This window comes from Phaenicophaeus curvirostris, chromosome 4, assembly GCF_032191515.1.
Source record: "Phaenicophaeus curvirostris isolate KB17595 chromosome 4, BPBGC_Pcur_1.0, whole genome shotgun sequence".
Lineage (NCBI taxonomy): Eukaryota > Metazoa > Chordata > Aves > Cuculiformes > Cuculidae > Phaenicophaeus > Phaenicophaeus curvirostris.
This window is the reverse complement of record NC_091395.1, coordinates 53,746,913-53,774,335: the sequence shown is the minus strand read 5'-3', so window position 1 is coordinate 53,774,335 and position 27,423 is coordinate 53,746,913. Positions and strand designations below refer to the sequence as shown.

General features: G+C 37.0%; 1 protein-coding gene across 3 annotated transcripts in view; it reads left to right on the top strand.

Moving 5' to 3' along the window:
• Positions 1-27,423, top strand: part of N4BP2 (NEDD4 binding protein 2) — a 310,347-nt gene that overhangs the window by 4,072 nt on the left and 278,852 nt on the right. For 2 of the 3 annotated variants that reach the window (XR_011337380.1, XM_069856130.1), the window contains exons 2-16: positions 3,384-3,721; positions 5,606-6,830; positions 7,607-7,731; positions 8,897-8,985; positions 10,688-10,764; positions 12,527-12,682; positions 13,699-16,046; positions 17,453-17,538; positions 18,236-18,278; positions 19,298-19,542; positions 20,963-21,081; positions 22,411-22,549; positions 22,632-22,841; positions 24,974-25,142; positions 26,665-26,788. Coding sequence is in view for 2 of the 3 variants with exons in the window: in XM_069856130.1 (XP_069712231.1) it covers positions 3,505-3,721; positions 5,606-6,830; positions 7,607-7,731; positions 8,897-8,985; positions 10,688-10,764; positions 12,527-12,682; positions 13,699-16,046; positions 17,453-17,538; positions 18,236-18,278; positions 19,298-19,542; positions 20,963-21,081; positions 22,411-22,549; positions 22,632-22,841; positions 24,974-25,142; positions 26,665-26,788 (5,372 nt within the window). In the remaining variant the exon portion in view is untranslated. The remainder of the gene's footprint in view (positions 1-3,383; positions 3,722-5,605; positions 6,831-7,606; positions 7,732-8,896; positions 8,986-10,687; positions 10,765-12,526; positions 12,683-13,698; positions 16,047-17,452; positions 17,539-18,235; positions 18,279-19,297; positions 19,543-20,962; positions 21,082-22,410; positions 22,550-22,631; positions 22,842-24,973; positions 25,143-26,664; positions 26,789-27,423) is intronic. The other variant, XM_069856131.1, reaches the window with a different exon arrangement.

Below are 27,423 nucleotides of genomic sequence, written 5' to 3'. Positions count from 1 at the left end.
GACTGGCTTGCTTGTAGTGGATGCTGATCTCTGCCTATTGAATATCTGTGCCTGTGGATTGTCTCTGTGATGCATCCATCCAGCTCCTTTGGGGTAGCAGTACTGAAACAGGAAATACCTGAGAGTTAAAATCTACCATCAGAAATAAACTCTGGCTAGGTAGAAACATGATGATGACCTGACAAGAATACTTTTTCTTTTCTAGGTTTGTAGGGTTTGAAAATGATCTTACTTCGTAGAGTATGCTGTTATCTTAATACCTCTTTTATTTGTAAGATTGCTTCATTTGTAAGGTAACTTTCATCCAGGCAGATTTGTACATACGGTTGTTTGTGGTAGTTCAGTTAGATTGGGAGGAGTTCCTTAATGTCAGGAAAAGTGTATTTCTGAAGAGCTATGAGTGAGGAGGTACTCGTAGGTTGGTTTTGATTTGTTTTTAAAGGTGAAGTTGAGGCTGCCACAGGAGTATTGTTTTTCATTAGTGCTGAAATGAAACAGCTGTTTGTTCTAATTAGATGTATGTCGAATGGTGGTACCAGAACTGACTAGCGAACATCTGAGCATATTGCAGCCTCTGGCTAATTGTCTAGAATTCCCTTTCAGTGGGTTCAGCACAGCCCTGCTCTTCTAAATCATTATGTTATTACAACTCCATTTTCACCCTGGGGGATACGTCCCCCCCATCCACAGCAGACTGCAGACTGATTCATACTGTGTTATCCAGAACTGAGGAGTGTAGTGGACTTATAAGTCTGGCTACTGGGTTATTCAAAATTATATCCTCTTTCATAATTATGAAAGTAATTTTCAAAACGAGAAACTTGAGCATCTGAAAAGGCAAGTTCCTAGATAAAATATTCTGTAAAGTTCAGGGCATGCTCTTAAAAGTGAATATGAATTACTCCTTTCGATTGAGCATGTTAATGTTATCTCTTGCGTAATACAGCACAGTGTGCTTTCAATATGCATGGGCATTTATTTTTAAATACTACCATTGTGCTTGGTAATATCAACAGATATCACCCAGGATGATAATCTGAGTGATAATCTGTTCAGGAACTTCATTGAAAATATTGTGGTAAACAAAGGAGGTAACTGTCAAAATATCTGTCTGCAATGCTGGCCCAGATAAATACTTTATTTAAATGAAATCCTGGGCAATGCTGATCAATCTTTTTGATAGATTTAACAATTTCTTCAACTTTACTAAGACTTTAAATGAAGAGATGGGACAAAATGTGGATCTGTGTATTGCCTTAGCGTACTTAGATGTAGTGGGAGTCACCAAGGTTTTGCTCTGTGTGTAAATTCTGAGGGTGACTGATGTATTTTACTTCCTCTTGCCTTTGGTGATTAATGGCAATAAATAGTTTAGGCTTTGATAATCCTGAAGCAATGCACTGTAAATTCACTGACTGAGATTCCTGCAGACTGAAGTGTGTGACTTTGTTAGGCCATTAGAGTAAGACATCCTAATATATGGTGGCATAGAAACCCTAATGCAGGAAACATATTGGGAAGATAATATCCTGTAGCAAAGTAAGGCCATCAGTTTTTAAAAGTCCTAGCTACAGAGCATGATTTTCAGTAGCAGGTCCTTATAGGGTTGATCATTACAAGAGAGTTGGTTTAAAACATTGACGACACTTGGAGTGTTCTGCTTAAAGTCTTTTGACTTTCTGTAACATCAAGGTGCATGAAAACCCTTCTCCCTTGCAGGATCTTTGTCACTGAACCTGTTTCAGTGAGAAACAATCACATTTTTTAGCATTGCCACAGTGTGTGAATTTAGGTTTCAACCTGTTTTACTGGATGGAGGATGAATCAGTTAGAAATACAAGTTTGAGAAACTTGACTTGCTACAATTTTTTTTTAATTGTTTTGCTTGAATACTTTTTCATGACAGTAAAGAATGATGTAAGGATGGTTAATCAGAGAGGTGAACCAAAGGAAATGCCATGAAAAAAACAGCTGCAAGTGTCCCAGCTCAGTCTGGCTGACTAGCATTACTCTTACTTCTGGAAGTCTGCCTCTTCCTTTTCCTTTGTATTGTTTTCCTTGTCAAGCATTTCAGAATTTCTTGACCTCTTCATTGTTTCAGACATTCATCTGGTTTGTCTATCTAAGATCTGTATACGTATGGTAGAAACTCCTGGGATCCTGGAGTTGTCTGTTTTTCTTACATAAATTTCTATGACTCAGAATGTGACAGTCCACCCTTTCCTAATGATAATTCTCTTGGTTGCTGGAGAGATTGCTAGAGAATAATGGAGAAGTGCTGTCTGAATCTGTCACTGATCTTGGCATCATCAGTTGTGTGCCAGTGATCCATGAAAGAAAGGATTATGTGAACTTGGAATTGCTGCCATTTATTTATCTGCTGACTAAGTAGTGATTCTTTGTGGTAAATAATTTAAGATTTGCAGCCTTAGCAAGGTTTGCTTGTGCTCTGAGTAATTACTTGTGAGAAGTATAAGTCAGTCTATTATGAGCATCACTAGAAGGCAACAGAGCTTTGGTGCTATTTGATATAAAGAAAGAAGTGAGACCACACCACATTCTGTGCTTGTACATCAGTTGATAATCACTTTTCTATACAAGATAAATGCAGTGATTGCAGTTAATATAGGTGCCATAATGTTTTAACTAGATGTATTCAAAGCTTTATACCAGAAGTAGCACGGGGTGCACAGAAGACTTTTCCTGCTTTATGGCTTATGAAGCTGTAAAATTTTTTTAACAATTAAAAAGCCTAAACCATACAGGCTGAGATTGGAAGGCATGTCTGGATATCATCTGGTTCAGCCCACCTGCTTACACAGGATCACCTCAAGTAGGTTGCCCAAGGCAGATTTTGAGAACCCGCTTGGTTGAGACTCTGCAGCCTCTCTGGGCAGCCTGTGCAAGTGTTTGAACATTGAAGAACCCTGACTCTTTACTCTTAAAGAACTGGGGGGAGGGGAAGGCATGAAGGACTTCTGGAAGATTTGGAAATGTATATTATGTTTTCCAGTCCTTTTGTAAGAGGAGCAAAATTTCTGAATTTGAAGAGAATACAAGCTTTCCCTAATGGTATTTGGTCATCAGTAGGTGCTAGCAGAGCATGAACTAGCTGTCTTGCATTGCTTCCTTTACTTTTCTGGATATTTCTTTTAAATTCCATTTTATTTTTTATGTCTTCCAAACGTAGGTTCAATATCTTGTTATTTGGAAAATAAGGCTGCTATTTAGCCGTAAGGCATTTGAAAAGAGGAAAGGCAGTCTTCTAGAAAATGCTTTCCTGGATGCTTATAGTTGTTTGGTTTCTTTTTTAGCTATCTGAATAGGAGACATGGAAGTGTGACTGTGTATTATATTAAAATTTCTCTTTTTTTTTTTTCCAGGTCTGCTATTGCTGTTACGTGTATCCCAGTTACGAGACTTTTTTATGATTTCTGGGCTTGATGCTGTCAGCCTCATGTGAATAAGCTAAAACGAAAAGCAAGCTGGTTTTTAAAGAACAAAATGCCACGGAGAAGGAAAACTGGTGGGAGTCCTTCTCGGAAGAATGGCAATTTTGACAGAACCGCTGTTGCTGTATCCTGGGGGGACCCAAGCCACTTGGTGTTACAAGCAGCGCATAGTGTCAATAGGGAAGAGCTCTTCAACAGCATGTCAGAGATGTTTTCTGCCCTAGATCCTAGTGTGGTTTATATGGTTCTGTCTGAATGTGATTTTAAAGGTAAATAAAATACAGTTGGCGTTACAATTTTGTTCCATACACAGACAGCTCTTAACTAGGGCGACTCTAGAAAAGTCAGTGTGGGTGTTGCAAGCCTATTTGTGAGTTTAACTTTTAATGAGTAGGTGAGTCATAATATTTTGAAATTTTATAGCTCTTTCATGCAAGATTCTCCAGTTTAGACAATGCTTCTGTGAGGCTGGTAATTTGCAGTAGCAGTGTGCTCCATAAATGGAGGTACAGTTTAAGAAGCTTGTTCTGTGACACAGAGCAGGCAGTGGTAGAGTTGTGAGGAGAATCTGTTTTTTCCAATTAGTTTTTGTGCCATGGCTGCTAGACACAGAAGCCATTCTGCAGGAGGGGTATTTTCTGTTCTAGATCACAGTGTTTTGAGACAATGGTACACAGTATGTGGTCCTGGCAGTCTTTGCTTTTCCTTAAGTACTTGAATTGAGCTTTAGTTTTACTTTGTTTTGCACTGTCGTCTTGTCATCTCCACTGAGGATTAGCTTTTGCAGGATAAACTCTGTTTGTCATGTTGAATTATCTGCAGCCTCACTTGGTCTGTGTTTCTCCCCCTATACTCTGCCAAGCTACATACCTGCTTCCCTGGCAGACTGTTTCTGTGTCTGTCCTTCCCGTGCTTTAGTGCTTGTAAAATTCTTATATATCTATCTATATATGTGTGTGTACATATATATAAAAAATTTATATAAAAAAATAAAATTAATGGATGAGGTGCCGGATGGCAACATCTGAGAAGTTATTTGACAGGAGAATAAGTAATTATGGAGTGTTTTAATCAATCTGTATTGATCAGATGTGATTAGCTGTGATATTTTTCTAAGACTATTTGCAAAGATGGGATAGTTTGGCATTTTTTAATATGCATGAAAGCTAGGTAGCCATGGAAAGGACTACATTTATTGCTGTTTTTTACCTTACCTAGATTGTACGGAGTTTATAACTTAATAGTGCTGTCATGTTTCTTGCTGTGATTGTTGTTCCTTCTCAAACTGAAGTTGATGGAATTACCAATTCATGCTTTTGATTTACCTTCATCAAAACGTATTTATTTTTATTATTATTTTATTTTTTCTTATTGGAAAATTCAGTAAACAGAGTTCATTATTGTGTTTTACTGTTAAAAATAGTTTAAAATTTGAAAGATTAGCATACTTTTATATGAGTACTAAGTTGCTGTCATATAGTAGAGAAGATGGAAGGATGAGGAAGATTTTATTAAACGTGTACAGAACGAGTTGCATTTCAGCGAGCTTCGACTTTTTGCTATGCTTTCTTTCAGGAAAACAGAAGGTTAGCTTTAGGGCTCAGATGATACTTGTGCCAGGTTTTCATTTTGTTCATGTTGAACAGGCAGTCTATACTCCATTTAGTGGCTTTACAAAGAATTAATGCAGTTACTGGGTTTCTCAGGCTATATTAGGTATGACATTTTCGACTAAGCCTAACCATAATGAACATATGTTGCATACTTTTATCTCTTTAGTCCTTTGTAGTGCTTTTCAGTTCATTTTACGCTATTTTATCTGTATGAGTTAGGTTAGAAATAAGTATCCATTTAAACACCCAGTTCTGATTTTTTCCTAATTAGACTTAATAATTTTTATACACTATTTTCTTAATATTTTTATGCTTATTAGATTATTGTTTTGCAATGTGTCTGTATTGTGTTCTGCCATTACCTCTAATGAGAACCAGATCATTTGAGTTGCAGAAAGTGCTTTTAAAAGATGAATTGGTAAACTGTTTTGGTTATCTCTTTAGTTGTGATAAATACTCCTTCAAGTGAAAAAATGGTATTAACATCAGCTTGTGTTTGTTTGTTTGACCATGCTTTTTTCTCCTTACCTCATTCAACAGTAGAAAATGCTATGGATTATCTGCTAGAGCTGTCCACCCATGCCAAAGGGGTAGCATCTTCAAAACACCTGGGTTTTGATACAGTAGCGTCATCAGTAGCTCTTGTTTATCAGCAAAGATCTGTTGCAAATGAAAGAATGGGGGAAAGTACTGCAGAACAAAGGAATTCTGAAGAAGAAAAAGAAGAGATCCTGTCACCTGATGTACAGTTGACTGAAGACATAGATTCCTTAATAGAAAACGCCCTTCAGAAATACCACTGGAGTGATGAATTGCTTAATTCTGCAAATGACCAAATAGTACATACGCACTCTGTGGAACACAATGACTTTAATGAATTTCCTGAGTGGGAAAAATCTGATTCAGGTTGCAATGTCCTATTTTTTCCACGGCAAACAGGGACAAATAGTGAGGTTTTAGAAAACTCCAGCTGTTTTCAGCCACCAGAGAGTCAGCTGGGTCTCCAGACAAGCTTACCAGCTTCATCAGGTGCTTTTGTACAGATACTGGAAGATTGTGATTTGTCAGAAATGCATGGTCAATACCATGTAGCTTCAGAACCGTATGAACAATCAAATGGAGAAATACCATGTGGGAAGTCTGATCAGACACAAGACGCTGTTTTGGATCAAGAAAGTGTGACTGCTGCTTCTGATGAGTCGTCCCAAATACCTCTGGAGCCTGGAGCAGCTGTAACTGGAAATCCTAATTCAAGGTGCCTGGAACAGCACGAAGAGGTAGTAACTGCCTTTAACAGCCAGCAGAGCACTTCTCTTCCAGAGGCAAATGTCTCTCTTGAAACATCCAGTTTAGAAACACCAAAACCTGCAGATTTTCAGCAAACTCAGCTGAAAAACTTAAATTGCTCTACACCATCATGTCGACCTCGGCAACGCTGGAATCTCATGGCTCCTGTGTTTTATCCGTCCAGTGGAAGTCACAGCTTTGTTCCTCCTGTGGCTGTCAGTCCAGGGCAGTGGAGACCTGTTTCAGACTGCAGGACTTTGGAAAAAGGACTTTTTTTCCGCAGTCCGTTCCCAAATGCCTGGGATAGAAACTCTTCTCTGAAAATACGGGGAAATCAAGATAGAAACTCAAAATTGAACCTCTCGGAAGCACAGCAGCCACCTGTTTGTCACATGATGAGAAAAAAGACGCACCTTACAGGTCAAGTGCTTGTTCTTCTCAGAGGTGTTCCAGGATCGGGAAAATCATATTTGGCAAGGTAGAACATACGTATTTTAAGTTTGTAAAAGCAATTGCTTAATTATGTACAGGATTTAATGCAGGCAGAGACAATTTTCTGACATTTGTAAATAGTTGTGCTGATACCCTAATTGCCAGCTATGTGGTATGTGCAGCATGATGTGCAATAGTAATTTCAGAGAGCAGAAGTTAGCTTTAACTTCTGTTAATGGCCAAAGGAGTTTGTCAGCAGAGGTTCGTTGCAGTATTATTAGGTCTGCTGTGTTCCTCCAGTCCCTGTTCATTTCAGGTATTTCCTTCCCATAACATGGATGGAAATATGCCCACTCTTTATAGGCTGAAATTCCTCTTCCAATGTTGGACTTATTTTCTGTAAGCAGTATGTGTGGATCTTCTTGGGTTGAATTCTTGATTTCTTTGCTAACTCCCTAAAAGCCTAGATTGATCTTAGACTCCTTTGGCTGGCACCTTAATAGTTGGTAGAATTAAGACTGTGTTGTTATTTATCAGTGTGAACGTATTGCACTAGTTGTTGATGGAAAAATACTTCCCCTGTTTTGAAATGAGAGTTGTAGAGAACCTCTGTCAACTTTTTCCCCTCAGAAAAGAGTGGAAAATATTACAGATAATCTTTGTCTGGTGGGTGATTTCATCTCTCCCTTGCCCCAAATTTGCTGCTTCTATTCCAAATAATTTTGGTTTGTGCAAGAGACTAAAGATATGTATGTATGGTAGCAGTTATCAAGGCTGGGGAGGAGAAGAAGGGAAAGCTATTTACTTCTTGATCTTTCACAGGACTTTGCTTGAGGATAACCCAGGTGGAATCATTCTTAGTACTGATGATTACTTTTATAAGCATGGACAATACCATTTTGATCCCGATTGCTTAGGGGAAGCGCATGACTGGAACAGGAAACGAGGTGAGAAATAAATAAGGGATTAGCTTGCCTGTTTACAGTTCAATGCTTGAGTGCCATTTAAAAAGCTGCCTGTCTTGTAATGCCTGTGTCACAGGACAAGCATCTGTCCCATCATAGAAATATTTTTTAATATTTGTGTGGAAAAAGAATATGAGCACAAACTCAGAAGCCATGCGTCCATTGTGTGTTTTGGAATTAAAAATGCCAGTGTCTTTGTCAAAACATTGTGTTGTTTTCAGATTTCGTCATGGTGTGTATTTTGGGTTGTGTCCTATTTCTGGAGTAACAATCTGTACCATGTCCCAGAAATATTACTTCTGAGATGAGCCATTATATATGCATATGCAATAAGTAATGTTGATACAAATGACACACAGATATTTTCTTCCTCTTGATTGTTTTTTTTCTCTTCAGCATGAAATTTTTGGCAAATTTAAAACAAAATCGTAAGAGCAAGACAGGATAATTTTTTTTTCCATTATCAATTTATTTTTTGATAGTGGCTCCCTCTAAGCTCACCACAGAACAATTCTTTTTAAGATCTTATTTGCTAAGTTTAAACCATGAACACTTTTCTACTGTGAAATTGTTAATCAGGGGAGAAATGGAGTAATAAGAAATATATGATTCAAATATAACTTTGATTGTTCTGACACATTGTAACATAGCTACAAAAACATGGTGGTGTTTCTCAAAGCTAGTGATTCTAAACATTTCATTACTGTGTATTTAAATTACAATAATTCTTTTGACTTTTCATATTTTATACAGTTTTACAGAGTGGGCTAATCTTAAGACTGTTAGAAAGCCAAGAATTTTGTATGCAACAAAGAAGTCCACCTTAAGGTGATCATGTAGTTTTTTTAGTTTAATTTACCAATTGATTAGTCATCTTGGTGCATTTTACATCTGCATTCCCATTCCTTGATTATCATACATATGTTAATTCAAACTCAGTGGCTTTACATGTGAAGGGGGGATTTCTAAAATAAAAGAGGGCCTTGCAACAGATCAAGCTGTGGCAAGAGTTCTTTACACAGTGGCTAATTGTTATCAATTATCTACTTAAAAAAATATTGCAAATTTATAGAATTAGTATAAATGTTATACCCTTTTATAACAAAATTAACTATATGACATTCTTTTGCACACATGTGTTTTTCAGCCAAAGAAGCATTTGAAATGAGAATCACTCCTATAATAATAGACAACACAAATATACAAGCATGGGAGATGAAGCCTTATGTTACTTTGGTTAGTATTACCATTTGGTCAATGTGAAAAGGGATTATTGACCAGCATGGCAACAACATATGTTTTAAAATGAGATTGTCTTTCTCAGTCTAGCTGTTGTTCCACAAGGGAGTCTGGAGTAAAATAAAAAAAAAATTTACATGGAATCATATTACCCAGTGTCATAATCTGTGCATGTCTGAGTATTGACCTGGTCTAGTTTCTAAGTGACAAAGCCATGTGCTTTGCGCTTGGGAGCAAAAATAAATATTGTTGAAGAAACTGAATTATCTTCCTCTTTATAGCTACCTTAAAAATATAATCAGTACTAATTAATAAGAATGATGTTTGATGTTCCATGAAAGGTGAGCGCTTATTCTTAGTTTTATCCTAAATATGACATAGAAGTGGATACCAGCTGACTGCTAGCTTGCTTGAAGTTATGTAGATTTACTTAATAGTTTTTATTGAAATGGTGTGATCAAAATAACGTGTCTGCACTGGTTTATGTTAGTCATGTAGTGCTTTTCTTTAGTAACCAAAAGTGACCAGCTTTTATTTAGTACTAGGTGCAATCTACATTTAACTTGCAAAGTTATGCATAATGATTTCAGTAACTTGGTGAACTCTGTTATAGATTTCTCATACTCCAGTTTTCTGGAGCTTCTCACACTTTTGCTTAATGATTTCTAAATGGGCGTCAGCACTTTTAGAGGTCAGTTCTCATTTTGCTGTTGATCATTCATCATTTTGGCCGGTATTTTTAATATATTTTTTTTTTTTATGCTTGCAGCACTGCATTTATTTTATAAAATTGCATCTGATTAACAGAAATAATGTATTGGAAGAAATGTAATAAAGTAGATGTGGGATTTCTCTTACTGTGATATAGAAACACATCAGAACTGGCAGCTTTTTAGCAGAGAGTGGACATGTGCTTCATGTGGTAATGGATTAGTGAACAGTGGGACTTGACACAAATAATTTTTATTAATAAAATTTTTATTTCATTATGCTTGCATTCAGTAAGAATTGTCAGAGTAACAATTCTTTCACAAATTAAGTCCTGGATTTTGCTGTATTCTGAAATAAAGGCGCAACAAAAGTTCTTCCAGGAAATGCAGGACTTGATAAGTTGCTAAGAATTTTTTCTGAGAGCAGGAACAGAGAGAAATGGCACAGTACTCAGTGTTTCTCCTGATTAGACTTCAGGTTCCTCCTCTGTCATGATGTGACTAGACCATATAGGGACCATGTACTTGCAGCATGCTCGTTTCACATATGGCAGGAAGGCTGTCCACAGTAGCTGAATTGCTTGTTTTGGGACTGACTCTCATCTGGTCAGGGGTGAAGTGAGCAGTGAGCTGTTCTCTGTGTTGGAGAGGCTGTGTAGACATATGCATGCTATAGGTACCTGGAAAGCGATGGTCTGCAGTCGTGACTCAGGGGATGTAGAACATTTAAAGGGGTGATATAAAATACTGATTTTTGATTTTGTTAGTGATTGTGGTATGCATTTAATTTTACAGGAAGAGATGCATATACTTACTTTTAAAAATCTCTATATAAAGCGCTGAACAAAAATATGTGATTCCAAGTGTTTACTTGGTTTTGAAAAATACAAAAGATCTTTAAAGAAGCAGGCTATACATGTTGTGTGCTTTTTCACAGAAATAAGAAATAGGTGATGTGGCTTGTTCTGTTTTGTATCTGTTTTATTCAGGCTCAACAGTTCAAATACAAAGTCGTGTTCCGAGAACCAGACACTTGGTGGAAGTCTAAACCAAAAGAACTTGAAAGGTAAGAATGTGAATGAAAATTTCATATTAAATTGTATAACTTATACGATCTATGCACTATGATTTTTAATACAGTGGCGGGTGAATTAGCGAGATAGCAGTCAAGATTTTTGCAATAATAAGTAGCTTCTTAGTATTTTTTTCTTACAATATTATCTTTTGTAGGATTTTATATGCATTGTGAGATATTTTTTTTTTCTTGTCACTTTATTCTAATGACATACAGGAGATGCTATTAGTAATAGCTGTTATGATTGCAATTCTTTTGCATTTAAGATACAGTGACTGCTTCTTTGGGATCCTTAGGTTGCAAAAATGATGTTGGGTTAGGGCTGGTTTTGCGTCAGACTGGTCTGTTGCCTTGCTTGAAATGTTTTTACTGTCACTGAGTTTAAAGTGATCAACTCTTCCTGGCCTGAGAGGGACAAACTCCTGTGCATCACCATTGTTGTTTACCTCTGCTTTAGCAGGACCTTCTACACAATCATAAAGCCCTTACTTAGAGCCAAGTTAGGCAAGATGTAAACCGTATGTAAATTAATAATAAGGTAGCCAGAAAACTGGCTACATGCTAGATCCGAAGGGTATGATCAGTGGTTCTAGGTCCAAGAGGAGGCTGACGTCTCTCTAGGATGAATACTAAAGCCACTGCTATTTAATGTCCTTTTTATTACTTGGATGCTGGGACAGAGTGCACTCAGCAGATTTGCAGGTGATACTGGATCATATTGTTGTCTTCAGCTACCTTTTGGGAGGTTATAGAGAAGACTAAAAAGATTTCTTCTGAGGATTGTGAGATGATAGGACAAAATGACCATGAGCAAGTTGGAATGTGGGAAATTTTGATCACATAAAAGAAAAAAAAAACCCAAAGCAAGGCAAACCTAAACTTTGAAAGGGTGGTCAGGCATGGAAAGAGGTTAGCCAGAGAATTTGTAGACTTTCACTCATTAGGGGTGTTCAGAATTTGACAGGAGAAAGCTCTGTGCAACCTTATCTGGCTGTACCTCCACTGGGTAGGAGGCTGGACTGTGCGACCTCCAGCGGTCCCTTTCAACATAAATTATTTTGTAATTTCATAATATCTGCTGTCATCTGAATTTACACGCTTAGCTTAAAGTTGGCCACTTTTCAAATGAGTTAAGGAAGATTATTTTCTTTCCTAAAATAGAACTCTCCTCTACCTTCAATTTCTGTTTTGCTATCCTTGGCAGGATTCACTTGTTCTGGGTGGAACTGCTGCAGAGCACATTGCAAGTTGATATTTAACAGTGTCAGTGAAAATTCCTAGTCAAAGTATGTCAAAAGTAATGGGTGAATAGGTTTCCTCAAGGCTCGAGGAGTTCTTATTTAGCAAAATCAGAGAAATAAAACTGAATTCAGAAATTGTCCATACTCAGTTTGATATCCTGCATCACTGTCAGGATCTGATATGGTGTGTCTCTGATATTTACTTGGAAGAAGATGCATTATTGGTGTAAGTTTAGATTTTAGTCTTAAGCCAAACATTCCACTGCAGAACAGGGCCACCAGGTGGAGTGGAAAAGGTAGGAGCTGCGATTTGTCTTGAGATTGTCTGTTTGGAGTGCCTTAGTGCCCTAATACAGAAAGAGTTCCTGTTTCACAGCTTTTGCTCTAGCCCCCTGAATTCTTTGGTTAGCCTTGCTGTAAACATATTATCATTAAATTGCTATTAAATTATGCTCTTCTGTCATTGTAATATACAAATCTGAAATGTTTTCCTTTTTTTTTTTTTTCCGTAGGCGAAACATTCATGGTGTTTCTAAAGAAAAGATCAAAAGAATGTTGGAACGATATGAGCCCTTCCTTACCATTAGTTCGATATTGAATTCTTCAGTCCCAGACAAATCAGAAGCTGCTGGCTGGAACGAAGATAATTGTCAGGAAGAAAACCATAGGTTAGATTTTTTCACTATCTTTGTGGTCTCAAAAGGCTAAAAATTCAAACTTCATAAACACGAGCCTGGATAATCCTCTTGAAAAGTAAACACATTTTAAAAAATAGTTAAATAATAAAAAGAAATACATTATATAGTTTTCTTAATTTTTAAGAATGTCAGGATTTCTAGAAATGAGCAGTCAAGTGTTTTAGTCAACTTTCTGTTGTTTTTTGAAAACCTCCCAGTATGGCTGTGTGTTACTTTTCAGTAAGCCAATCTTGTTTAACTTTCTCTTACCTTAGAAATGTGTTGTTGGATGTATGTTGTAGATATAAAAAAACCTTAAGTTCTGTAAGATGCTTTTCCAAAGAATGTAGTCCCAAATATGAGCAAATTACTATTCTTGAGTCTGTGTGTTAGTATTCAAAGATGTCTTTGTGGTAGAAAATAGATTCTTCATGCTGTAGTAACGAGTTATCTACTTGCTCTTGAGTATATTTAATTTAGACTTGTCTATGTTTCTGTACTATTATGGAGTAGCTAATCTGAATAATGCTGTATATGCGTAGGAAATCAGATTTTATTGTAGTTTTATTTCTTTTGGTGTTTGCATGCTTAATGTATTTGAAATGAAGTAGGCACTAGTAAAGACTGAAAAATGGCACGTCCTCTCTTAGTTAACTTCTAGACTTTAGCATTGAGCCATCAGGAGAGAGGACAATCATTAAATAAAAGCATATTTACCTAGTTTTCTGATCTGAAGGAGGAAATGTCTGGCAGTAGAGTGCTTTAGTACATAACTGAATGCTGGGAATGGGGGAAAATAGACTCTTGAGAAAAGTATTCTTAGCCCCATACTCAAGTAAGAAAGGGATACTTACCAAGGAAAATTTCAGTTTGCTTAGCTCCTTTTTTCTAAAGAGTGTTTAAGTTAGGGCTAAGTCATCTTAAAATTGTTTTCCTCTCACTAGAGAGCTGAACAAGTGCTTAAAGGTTTCAAATGGGTTTATCTTTCATTGTGTTTTGTCTTTCAGAAAGGAAGTGGCATGTTCTAATGTAAAGGAAGAAAATCTTTTTGCTTCTGATGTGGAGCCTGAACAATCATCTTCAGCTAATGCTGAAGATGATAAAACCTTTCCCAGTACTTCTCTAACGTTAGAAAGTAACTGTCATCCTGAACATGTTCAGAAAGAGGAAAAAGAAATGGAAAATAACTCAATGGAACACAGTTCTGAGAACAACACTGTTCAAGGTGACTTGGATGTTTATTTACCAGATTGTGTAGAAAAAGAACTGCCCTTGGAGAAGAAGGAGGGAGAAAACATAGGAAAAAATACTCAAATAGAAAAGGATGAGGTTGATATGACCACAACTGAAGAGGCTGTGTGCTTACTTACAGGAGGAGTTGAAGAACACAGTGATAATATTGTCAAAGCTCAAACTGAAGTTGAACAGTCTTGTGAAATAGGAATGGAACCAAAATCAGCTCAAAGTATTGACATAGTGGAACCAAGCAGTTCAGCTTTTGACACATCAGGAAAACCTGAACTACTTAACTTTCTGGGTGACTGGCCTGTAGAACAGACAATGGGTCAGAGAGTCAAAAGAGCTAGAAGACTAGAAAAATCTTCTCTAAGGAGTAATACAGAAGGTAAAACTCCCAGTGAACAGCATCCTGAGTGGAGTAAAGAGCAAGCAGGCCTGCCCGGGACCTGTACTGTTGAAGAAGTACACAAGGAAGAAAAGCCAGCCTCTAGCTGTTCCTCTGTTAGTTCAGATAAAGCCACACCGGAACTGCAGATGATAGGACATTGGCCTGTCTCAGGCTCTTTAGAACAGAGACAACAAAGGTCAAGGAGGATGAGAAAGGCAAGTTTAAATCAGTCAGATGAAGGCAGAAATACTGAAGATGACATTAATAGAAAAGCTCTTGAGACCATAGACATGCTTAGTGGGACAGCTGTGAGCACTGCAGAGCAACCAGATACAGAGAGTTTGCATGTGCACCAACCCAAAACAGTAGCTACTGATACAGTAGTTGAGAGGAAAACCCAGCAAAATAATGGAATGAGGAAACCTCACAAATTAGCCCTCACATTTACAAACAAGTTGCCCCACCCCAAAGAAGAGGAACAGATGTCTTTGTTTAACACAGTAGAAGAAAAGCATGACACATGCTCATGCGGACGAAAAAGCAGCTATTCACAGACTGAATCACAGGACTTTGCTCTCCTGTGGAGGTTAGAAAAGAAAGTGCTCTTTCCTGAGACTGCCAAAATATTGGATGGGAGACTGGATGGCTTCAAACCCAAAGATGTTGATAATGCCTCAGATTCTCAGGAAGAAATACCCTATCGAGTTAGGTATGATAAAAGTACATTTGTGGAAGAAAGTGAGCTTATCAATAATATTGATGAGTCTGAAAAGCTAAATATTCTATGTAAGCTTTTTGAGTCTATTTCAGTTGAAGCTCTGAAAGATCTATATGAAAGATGTAACAAAGATATAGACTGGGCCATAGGTCTGCTGCTAGACTCTGATGAAAAGTTATACGAAGATGTTGATACTGGATGCTCACAAGTAAGAGAAGCTGAGCCAGTTGTTGCAGATCTTGATTTCAAGGCAAGTACAAATTGTGCTGAGAATCTCAAAGACTCTGAAAAAATGCCGCAAGTGATTGATGCTGGTGATATCTCTGAGCCTTCAGAAGACAAAAACTCGTCACTTGGCATTGCAGAAAGCAGAGCTACCAAGGATGCTGTTACGGATGCTGTTACAAATGCTGATGTGTTTGACTTGTTGACTGCTACCTCACTGAGTGATTTGACAGAACTGAAAAATTCTGGAGATGCAGGCCTTAGAACTGATGCAGGCAGCTCAGCAGTAGGTATCAGCGAGTCATCCATTTCAGGAAGGGAGAAGATGGAGTCTGAGCATCCCACTGAAGAAACTATGAATAAGCCATCAGGTTTACAACTTGATGCAGGTTTAGGTGTACCCACTACTTTGCCTCATGGTCCTGACACAACTTCAACCAGTTTGAAATTTGAATTAAATAATGGAAATGACGGTAACTCTTCAGAAAGCAGTGCAGAGAATTCCAAAGTGACTGCTTCGTTACAGGAAATGGATCATGCACCTCTGGTGGGTCCTAGGAATGATAAAGAACTGGAGACAGATGAAGAAACCCAGGGAAGTTCCAGAGAGAGATGTGGTAAAGAAGAAGTTGAAGCTCCAAGCTGGGATGAAACTAAAGGCAAGATACAAAGCCCTATACCAGCATCACGTGCAGCCTTTGATATAGATTGCCTCGAACTAACATTACCTCCTGAACTGGCTCTCCAATTGAAAGAAATATTTGGGCCTGTTGGCATTGATGCAGGTATGAGGATAATTATATCTGTATTTCTATGAACCAAACTCAGTTTGTGTAAGAAAACCTTTCTTCCCTTTACTGTTCTCTTTTTCCCTTCATGCTTGATTTTTAGGGAACATATTTGCACTCTTCCTTTTGATTCTGTTTGCCTTGTTAATCCAGAAATGGAACTGAACTAAGCATGGCAAAAAATATAATTGCGGTAGTGCTACCTTCTGCCTTTGTCTCTTTCTATGTGCACGTACTGTGAAAGCATAAGAAAATGTATTGACTTATTGCGTTTTGAGCAGCAAGCCTTTGCGCTTGTATTCATATTCTGAAGAGATATTAAGGTGATGAGGAAGATGTAAATTATGACTGGTTATGAAAAAAGAGAGGAAAAAGAAAGCTTTAGGCATCAGTTAAATTGGGGAAGGAGATGAATGGTTTAGTGGGAAGATAAAGGGCAGCTGTACATAAAAGATGAAAACGGACTAGTCTGCTGAGAGACTATGCTGAGGGAAGCCATAAGCAGCTTGAACATATATCACAAAAGTTAGACTGGTAGAAGAAGGAAGAGAAGAAAACACAAGGATTATATAGCTTGCTTGTTTATCTTTTTTTTCTTTTTTTTTCTTTGTTTCTCTTCTGAAGGTCACTTGATGTAAAACCCTGATTACTTGATTTATTGGTGGGTTTGGCAGCTGGCCTATTTGCCTTCCATATCTACCACCTCCAAAAAACCCAAATTTGCTTAGTTTGCTTTTGATAGCAGAAAGGTGTTTTATTGTTCCTGAAATACGCCCTGCCTTTGTATTTGATATATATGTACTTCTTGCATTTTTATTTTTGAAAGGGTGAGAAACACTACCAGAAAGATCTTTTAGGGAAAAGATGTATCATTAGTGATCATTCCCGTTGTTTCCTTTAGAGTTAGAGTTGATACTTGAACTTTGCTTCTCTGAGTTTGTGTGTTTGAAAGGAGGGATATGACTGCTGTTGAGTATGTTGTGTTACATACAAACAGTTGCTTGTGGATTGCTGTAGAACAGGAGGAATCGTAGTTTCACAAATGAGAGTGTGGTTGTAAATTAACAGTGGCTTTCTAAAAGAACGTTCTGCTAGAAAAATGGAAGAAAAGGAGGAAAAACGTAGTTTTTCAGGTAGTCATGCTTCAACAAGATTCAATTAACATTAACTTGCTTTTTCCAACCCTTTCTGAGTTTTTGAACATTAGATAATGATTTCTGGGTGGAACAGTTTGGGTGTTTTTTTTTTATTTAACTAGGCAGTTCTGATTTTTTTTTTCCAGGAATAGCAATTTATGCAGAATCTCTAGAATTCAAATTAATTAGTCTAGGCTACTGTACTTCTATTGCTTAGATAAATTGGTATAGAATGCTTTAATGAATGTGTTTTCTTTCTTCCATAAGGTTCACTAACTATTGAGGATTGTGTGGTTCATATTGATCTGAATTTGGCAAGAGTGATTCATGAAAAATGGAAAGAATCTATTCTGGTTAGTAGATTTCTTGCTTATGATACGTATGGTATGCTTGCTTTGTCAGACCATTTGCCTCCTTATGTGCTGGTTTAAATGTGTAAGACATAAGTGTCTTTGTGAGAACAATGATAAAATACAATAGTAGTTTGTAAAATATGTGGAGTATGTCATAATCATTGGAGCTGTTGAAAGACAGATTAAGGAAGAAACTGCATGTCGTGAGTGCCTCATCGTGAAACCAAGATTCTTAAAAAAAGAAGGATCATAATGCACTATTTCCCTACAAAGATTGATCAAAAATTCCACCAGTCAAAAGTCATTACAGGCTTTTGATATGTAAGAAGAGTTGTTTTGTGAATAATTATGTACAAAAAGCATCTCCATGTACATTAATTGAATTCTCTAATCTCCCTTCCTTCATAGCCGTATGAAACTTGGAATGCCTTTTGGCAAGATCTTTGTTTTTTTTAATTAAGGTTATGAAGCAGTGAGGAATATTCCTCTAGTTTCATGTGTTTTAGGATAGTTCTATCTTTTGAACTTAACTTCATTATTATTTTTCTTAAGTGTATTTCTTTTAAAATATCCAATCTTTGAGAAACATTGTCAGACATTATTTTTGAAGTTGGTTTACTTGGAAGCTAACAGTGAAGTTTCACTGCAAAATTTGTAGCTTAATTATAACATTCATGGTTTTACTATTTTTATTTAGAAGCGTCGGAGGAGAGATGAATCATCAAAGTTGTTTGCAGAAGGTATGTTGTGTATTTCTTTTAATTGTAAAAATACTTCATTCTCATTATAAAAATATTTAATTCTTTGAAACCTCAGGAAGGTTGCAAATGTTCTGTGTATTGAAAAATGATGGATTTTTGTTATTAAGCTAAGCTTTTATTTATTGCCCGTGGTTCCTTTTACCATTTGCTTATGGAGGTGTTGGGGGGCAAAAAAAAGTTAAGCAGAATCACTAGTCCCAGGTAAACGCAAGCAAAAAGCCTGTCACTTTGTGTACTTTAGGGAACGTAAAAAGAAGTTTCGGCTGGATCAGACAGCTGTTCTCTAGGATTTTTGTAATCTCTGTGGTAAGAAAAGATGCAGACTGAATTACTAGATTTCTGCAGGTGAGGAAAGGAGGTCAGGAAGTTGTTTGCCTTGTCAGAGGAATTGATTATAGCAGGAGGATGTATATCCTGGCTCAGAAAGTGTTAAAATCTCTGGCAGTCTAGTTTTTATTCAGCTCCCAGAGATGTCCCTCTACAGCACAGCTCCACTACTCTTGCATGGGACCTAGGTGAAGACTTGGTTGCAGTGTGGGTGCAAAATCTTCACTTGAATGACCAAGCAATGCTGTTAGAATTAACTCCTAGAACTGTAAAACCAGATTTTTAAGCATCTGTCCTTAAGTTGTATAGGAAAGGCCAAGTAAACTTGTAAACACGAGTTAATAATTCTTTTATGAGAACAAACCTCCTCGCTGAATGTACGTGCAAGGCAGTTTATTGCTTTAAGGTATGTCCTGACACTTGAAAATTTGGTGAAGCAGTCTGATGGTTTTGCTTTTGTTTTACAAAACAGATAAAGATGATCAGACATTCTTAGGAAATTAGAAGGGAGAAAGGTGAAAACAGTGTTGTTTTCTGTTTTAGCATTAATAATACTTTTTTAACAAAACCCAAACCATTTAGGCTGGAAAGCTTATCTTAATTATTTTGGCTTTGCTTGTATGAATAACTTAATTGTTTTATTTGCCACCTCGTTTTTATTGCTTTTGAAGGTGCTACTGTGATTCAGCAGATAGATACAGATGACTCAGAAATGCTGTTACCTCAGAATGCAGACAGTAAAATACAGAAGAAAAACATGAGCTGGATTTCAGGATCATCTAGTGACATACAGACTAAAAATCCAACAACATCGGATGTTTTTCCTTTTATGGATCACTGGAATGCTCAGATTCAGAAAGTTTCTCTCAGACAAATAATTTCTGAAGAAATAGCTATGCAGGAGAAACAGGACCTGGTATGCGTGGCATCAGTTTTTTATGTGGTTTCAATTTGTTACTACTAATGAAGCAGAATATGTCTTACCTGGTAACTTATCTTTGTGCAGCTTATTACAGCCTGAACTCATGAGACAATTGCATGCCAATTAGTATTGTTGATTACTGTGATACAGAAGCTTGTGTGTGGTAGACATTTCTCTTCTAAAAATATTAATCTCATTTTAAAATATATTCTAATTATTTGACAAACAGATCATGGGGCATTTCACCACACAGGTTAGCATTTGTGTTTGGTTGTGTTGTTTTTTGATTGGTCACCTAAAACCAAAGAGAGGTTATCAGTGTGATTCCCCACACGTTTTATTGGGAAAGCAATATCAAAAAAGTTACATGGCTCTGTGCCTTGTTTGTTCAGAAGCAGATTGAATTGGTTTTAATATTTTTTTTTGCAAGGAGAACTCATACCATTCCTAGCAGATGAGATGTGAAAAGACGTACTTGTAATTAATCTCAAACAGGTTTCTGTACTTACTTGTCAGAAAATAGTAATTTTTGAAAAGATCTTAACTAATCCTGTCTTCCTCACCGTTCCCATGCCCTGTCCGGTGGGCACGGGCACGATACTGCCCTCTGCTGCCCGGCAGCTGTTCAGAGGAGGCGTTTTCATTTATAATTGTCTGTGATGACTCCTAAAAAAGAAGGTTTTTGTGTTTGCTGTTATAGAAAGTTGGGTGAAGTAGCCCGTACTTTGAAAGAATAGCTTTTGGATTCTTTCTTTGAACTGCATGTGTGTGTTTCACTGATAACAGCTGTGATCTCTGCAGCTTTATTTTCAGTTTGGATTCATGGAGCTTGGCTTTGTTTTGACCACTTCCCCCCCTGTGTTTTTTTAATCTGAGTATTTGAATCATCAATCCACTTTATTCTGGGCTAGAATTATGTTATCTTCTCAGCATGATTTCACAAATATAATACATATTACAGTACAACTTCAGATACACCAAAGCAAGAGTGTTTAATCTTTAGAATAATAAAATGTTTCAACCCCAGCACCTCAGTACAGTGCAGGGAGGTGGACTTCACAGGCTTAGCACTGGACTAGATAGACTAGCAGGAAATGTGTTCCAAAACTTTGTTTTCTTCTAAAAAATCCTCCTTCAGCTTTGTCCAAATTATGAGAGCTCCAGCTGAGTCACTTCAAATGACTGCAGGATACTGCAGTGGTGTGTAATACAACTCATCTGTCCCTACATTATTCTCATCAAATCAGTGTGGTGGGCTGATACTGGCATGTTGCCATCGCTGTGGGTGCATACCCACTGGGTAGATATTTTTTTTAAATCTTAACAAATAACAGTAAAGTTGGATTGGCTCCACTGTTACTGTACTTTGTTCTAATCAAGGACTTGTAATATTTTTCCTTTGTGTTCTGGGTAGAATCGTCTCCCTTCTATGGCTAGAAAAGACTGTGCTGCTAAACTAAAGGAGAAGCAACTTTTTGAGATGTTTCCAACCATTAATCAAAATTTCTTAATGGACATCTTCAAGGACAACAAGTAAGACTCCTTCAAAGTTCTTTGTAAAAATGGTACTCTGTAACACTCTATAGTGCACAATTACTGTCTTAATATTTAAGAGTTAAGGTACTACTAATGAACAGCTTTTCCCCAAACCAGCATGCTTTTTGTGAATCTAAATAAAGGCAAAACTAGCAGGTCTTAAAAGCAAAAAGGTCACAAAAACTGTACGTATAGCCTTTCTTTGGGAGTGGACAGTTTCTCTTATTGGGAGAAGAACGTCTCTGGCTATTGACCTCTGACTGTCAGTGGAACTGCGTATTTGTTCTAGAGATGAAGTTTAAATCAAGTGGGAAAAATCAGTGGGGATGGTAGTAGTGGGTTCACAGAAAATGGCGTCTGCCCAAGAGGAAAACTACCATCATCTGCTGTTAGCTGTTACACCCATGGTTGCTAAAGCAGCTCTCAAGGAATGAGCCATCTCTCTTATCTCTTCCTGCTGATGTTCTCTTTCTCTTTTCTGCATTGTATTTCTGGGTATGTGGCTACCTCCTTGAATCCAAGTTTCTGAGAACTGAACCTTTTTTTCAAGAAAAATTCCTTTTTCGTCCTTGGGCAATTGAATGTCTGTCTCTACCTATCGGTTTGCATGCCTGCTTGTCAGTCTTTCTGCTTGTCCAGGTTGCTATAAAAACCTTTCCTAGTGGGACGTTCAAAATACGTCCTTCATCCATCTCTATTGCTCAAACATTTTGCAATCTCTTGTTTTTCACATTCTAAATGCTCTTCACAGTGTTGCCTTTCCCAAAATCTATCTTTACTTTTGATCAGTCTTCCTCTTATCTGCTTACTGAACAGCAAAAAGAAAAAAGAAGAGGGCTTATTAGAAATCTGATGGCAACTGATGTCCCATTTTCATTTCATTAAATTTAATACAAAGCTTGACTGGAAATACAGGGATTTTTCTGCAGAATAGTTCCAGAAAACTGAGTTAGTTTTAAACTAGTTTGTACTATCTAACCCTGATCAGCGAAGATTTAAGATAAAGTAATTTATCCAGCCAAAAAAAGCAGTGTTTACTTCTAAACTAATGTCTGTTTGATTAAGGTAGGATGCAAATTACTTTAGTATTTCATTGTACTTTCAATATAAGTGCCCCTCAACCAAGGGGAATTTGTGTAGATGCCAGTAATGCTGTACAGTGAGTCTGCAAGCCTTTTCGTAATAAGGTGGAAAATTCCATTCCAGTACTTTATTTTCTTTATCATCTATTTATGTAAAAACATCAAAATTTGTAATATGCATTTTAATAAATGTAGCAGCTATTAATGTATTTGTTAAGTCACAACTTTTACTTATCCTTTACAGCTACTCTTTAGAACAAACTGAACAGTTTCTGAACTGTGTTCTGGAGGCAGATCCTGTAAAAACAGTTATAGCTCAAGAAAGCGCTCAGCAAAATAAAATTGTTTCTTCCTACAGTGCTGCAAAGAACCGGGAGAAGAAGGTATTTTTATTTTTTGTTTTAATAGTAGTTGCAAGCATATCCAAAGCTATGTAAATGAAAACACGCTATAATGCATACTTAGCTTCAACGTTGCAAATTCCTACAGGCAAAAAAATGTAAGGAAGAGGATGATCCTTTGAGTGAAGTATTTCAAGAAGTTGAGTATCCACAATATGAGGATTTAAGAGCAGAAGCTTTTTGTCACCAGCAAAAGAGACAGGAGTGTTTGAAAAAGGCTGGGGAGGCCCATCGCATGGGTATGAAGCCTGTGGCAGCATTTTATGCACATCAGGTAAACCTAAACATTGTGCTTTTTGCCTGAATTTAGAGAGGTACTTAAATACTTAATTGGAAGTGATAAGGAAAACATTGTGCCTACTGGAGTTGATAAATCTGCTCAATTACAGTTTCCTGTGTGTTACATTCAGAATAACCTTACAAGTAAGCTCCTTTTCACTGCTAGTGATACTAATGCAGGAGGCTAATGTAACCAAATTCGGTGCAAGACCTCACGAAAGATGACATTTAGTACTTAGTCACAAATGCTTGTTTTCTCATAGATCTCACTTTCACTTCCACATACTTGTAAGCACTGAGACTTGTCTCTATATGGCCTAGCCAGGTTCACTCATATATGACATAGATTGCAACAAACATCAGTTTTAAAAATCTTCCTTTGTGGGTTCCTCTTAACTGGCGATGAACTCGTTTTAGACATGTCTTGTACTTTTTAGGAGTCAGACAGGTGTTAAGGTGTGATCTTTTGCCTCAGAATCTTGCTTGCTTCATCCTCCATAAATCTTGGGCAAGATTATTGTCTGCTGTCTTTACTTCCTCGTTCTGACTATCTTTATGGCTACAGTCTGCCTTGTACTGGGATAAGCGTGGTGTGGTTTGCTGTGCTTTTTGCCATCTATCTGGTGCTAGAGTGTAGATCTTCTGGTGGTCAGTCTTTTTGTGCTCTGGTCTTGGAGCACATACTCTCTGGTCTTGATTCAAGCCCATTTCTCGGTATATCAGTTTGATTATCGTTGATCATTGCTGTTGATCATATTCTTGATTACAGTTATCAACTGTTCTTTTAACTGTTCCTGTATGTTGGTTTCTTGGTGCCTTCACATGAGACCCTTCCGTTCACACTTCATTTAGACCACTGTTAAAAATTCTGTTACAGTCCTCAAAAGCTATAGCTTTTTCCTGATAACATATACAAATTTGGCAATAATTCACCTTATAGAAGCATTTAATTCTAAATTATGAATTGCATTATGACAGAACAAAAATGTAATAATGAACAACTAGAATTTGCTTGTCTTACAAAAGCTTTCACTATAAACATTTAGGTTTTTATTATGCATGTGGGAAATACTGATTATTGGTCTTTATCATAAACTCTTTATGTTCTGGGTTTATTTATTCTTGGAGTTCGAAGAGATTCTAAACAAAGGTCTGCATGACTTTAATTAGAAATATAATTATGAGTGCTTGTTCCTAGCTGTAATGACAAGTACAATCTAAAATTTTATTATATATTTTCTTTTAGATAATAAAAAGGCAAACTAAGGTATGTTTACTAATGAAAAATACTTCATGCTTGGTTGCCTTAGCCTATCTTGGGAATCTTCTGCAACTGAGAGTTACGGGGCTGGTTTCTCTGGTCTGACACTAATACATTTCAGATGATCCATTTTAAGAAAGTGTAAGACAGACTGTCGTTTCTGTTCTCTTGAGCCCTTGTCAGTCCCCATTAAGTCTTCCATTTCTTTTCAGACTGTGTGTACAGATCTTTGAAGACATAATTTGTTGCTTCAGTCTCTCAGATACTATTGCTGCGAGGTTGATGGGAAATAGTTGGTACTTGTTTACTGTGTAATGTGAATAATCCTGTACTGCTCCTTGTGCCTAATTCCCATAGGAACTGTAGTGATCTTGTCAGTCATAAAAGATCTGTCAGTTATGCTAGGAGAGACAATAGGTAACTACTTAAAAAAAAAAGTTTGCCCTTGGCTTATGGGATTTTTGGGGAACGATTTGAGAAGAATTAACCTCAACTACAACATTCAGCAGGTTTTTCCGGTGCTGTTGGGTGGTTTCTCTGGAAATCAGCACGGTGTGTAACTTCTTAGACATAAAGACCTCATAGTTTTGTGCCTTTTCTGGCTGTTTTTCTTTCTTGTAAGGCTTTTGTTATAATTTCTTCTTTGTGCCAACTTTGAGTAGTTTCTTAACAATGTATTTCATGAAATCTCCTTGTGAGTAAGTCTCACTGAGCGTCTTCGAGAAGTTCTGTTGTGATTATAAATTTTACTGCTTCAAACTGTGAGCTCAAAGCACCCTGCCAGGATTGTCTTTCTGAAGCCAACAACCAGTGTGGAGCTTTGATTGTGTCTAAACATGTAATAATTGCTGTGCTTACAAACACAGGGTCGCCTTCATGAGCAGAAGATGAAAGAAGCCAACCATGCTGCTGCTGTGCAAATCTTTGAGAAAGTAAATACTTCCTTGCTACCTATGAATGTACTGGATCTGCATGGTCTCCATGTGGATGAAGCTGTGAATCAGTTATCCAGAGTGCTGCAGGAAAAAAGTGAAGGTAGGAATAAGCTAGTAATTCCTGCTTTATAAAAATTATTCTCATTTTGCTAAGAAATCACAATATATTTTTCAATACCGGAGGGAGTGAATGTAATTTAATAACATGTAAAAACAACTGGCTTTTATGTTGTTTTATTTTCAAAATTTTTCTTTGACGTGGCAATGATTCTCTTTACTCTCTGTTTTGCGCCACTGCTGCCTCCCTTGTAAGCCTTCCTTTTCTTTCTGTTCTGTCCTTTACTTTTATTGTTTTATTGAAGACTTGATCTATCATTCCTGGCATTTCTTAACGGACGTGGTAATGCAAACATTTGTGTCATCTTTGCATTGCTTTGTCGGAACTATGTTGCTTTTTTTATCTTTAAAGAAAAATCATTATGTTGGAATTATAACCACAATGATTATATTGTCTTCAACTTTGACATCAGAGTTTGTGATTGTGATTTGAGCTATCTTTCAGCAACTTCCATGTTGATTTGTCAGCAGGGTCTCCTGAGATCAGAGTAGTGTTGCTTCCATAAATGTCGTTTTGTGCAGTTTTGCTGGAGGGCTTGCTTTTTTCTCAAAAAAAACCCCAAGGAGTGTTCAAGTAGTTAATGAGTGTTCTTGATGTAAAAAGATAAATTTTCTGCATTAGTAGTTTACCCTATAAATTTAAGCATGTTGGAAATGCTTTTATAAGAAATATTTCTTATGCAAGGTACTACTGCACAGACCTTATTTTTTTAAACGAGTACTTCGTGCAATAGAAACAAAAATGTTCAGTGGGTCCTTAGATGTAAGGTCCTTAGATGTACTATGAACTGATCATCTCAAATTGGCAAATCTTGACTCGTTTTGAGAATGCAATGGAATTTATATTTTTTCCTCTTTTTAAAACTCTTATCAATTTAGGTTGCTGTGATCTCTAGGAGAAGAACAATTTCTTTTGTAATCAGGGCTAGATGCCCTAATAAAGCTTATGAGATGTGTTGATCTGTTTGAGCACGTGCTCCAACACAGCAGAAATTAGTCCAGATAAGTGTGACTTAAATGTCAGAAAACTGTGTGGATTTATATTTTCTTTCTTCCTTTCTTTACCCAATAAAATGTTGTTTCTTTATTCACATTAATTTAAGGTAAAAGGTGAAACAATAGAATGTCGCTTAAAAATTAACTGAATTACTCTCACCTCTATCAATTTTACAATTTTAATTTACATCACAACATATGAATTCCAAGTGAATATCAGATGATATCAACAATGAAATTGCTATGAAATTAGAAGGATATTGTGACAACCACAACATGTACATGGCAGGCAATCTAGATTTAAAAAGCTTGGCTATGTATTTTCAGAATATCTTTTTCAGAAAATTGTAAAAATGGCTATGTTTTTATAGAAGGTGCAGAGCCAGCATGGGAAAGCAAAGTTCTAAATCACTAGTGAGTTTTTTTAGAAGAATGGAGGGAAAGGTTACACTGAACGCCCAGTCTCTGCTGAGAAAAAGTTTTAACCGTTAGAATCCCTGCTGTTACAGAGTACCAGCAGACTGGTGGTAAACCATATCTCTGTGTTATCACGGGAAGAGGAAGCCATAGTCAGGGAGGAGTTGCTCGCATCAGACCAGCAGCTATCAGATACCTCACAAACCACAACTTCAGGTGAGTTTAGATTTTTGTTACTGATATATTTTTTTTGTTAACCTGCATTTGACTAACTGAAAATAGAAGTTAGCTTTATAATACTATTAAACAGATTAAGGCAGGTGTGTTGTTTCAGATTAACCTAAATCTGCTGTTTCATAAATCCAATGCAATTGTGTCATACAAAATGATGTTACATGGAGCACCTGTAAAATGTTAAGTCCCTTTCTCCGAGTTAGATGAAAACACTATGAATTGGACTTATCTAACAAGGTTCAGTTATGCATTTCCATTCAAGGTTGGTAGCTTTACTGTGGAAAGTTGTTAATCTGTTTTTTTGGTCTCAAATACCTGCTTTAGCTCTCAGCTTCTTACGTGAGACAGCAGTTTAGCAAATCTGGGTTGGCATCTGCGTGTTTACGGCTTTTTCTTTACAGTAGTGTGTGAACGTGGGACTCAGAAATAGCAAATACTTCTCATTTCCTTCTTAGTTTCTACAGAAGACAAGGGAGAAAATATGTTTTGAAAGAAGAGGGAATGAAAGGGGAGCAGGAAAAGAGGAGCAGGAAAAGAGGAGCAGAATTAATATAACCAAGAATTCTTTTTAAAAAATCATCTTCCCCTTAGTTCTTGCCATTTCCAGCTCTTCACCT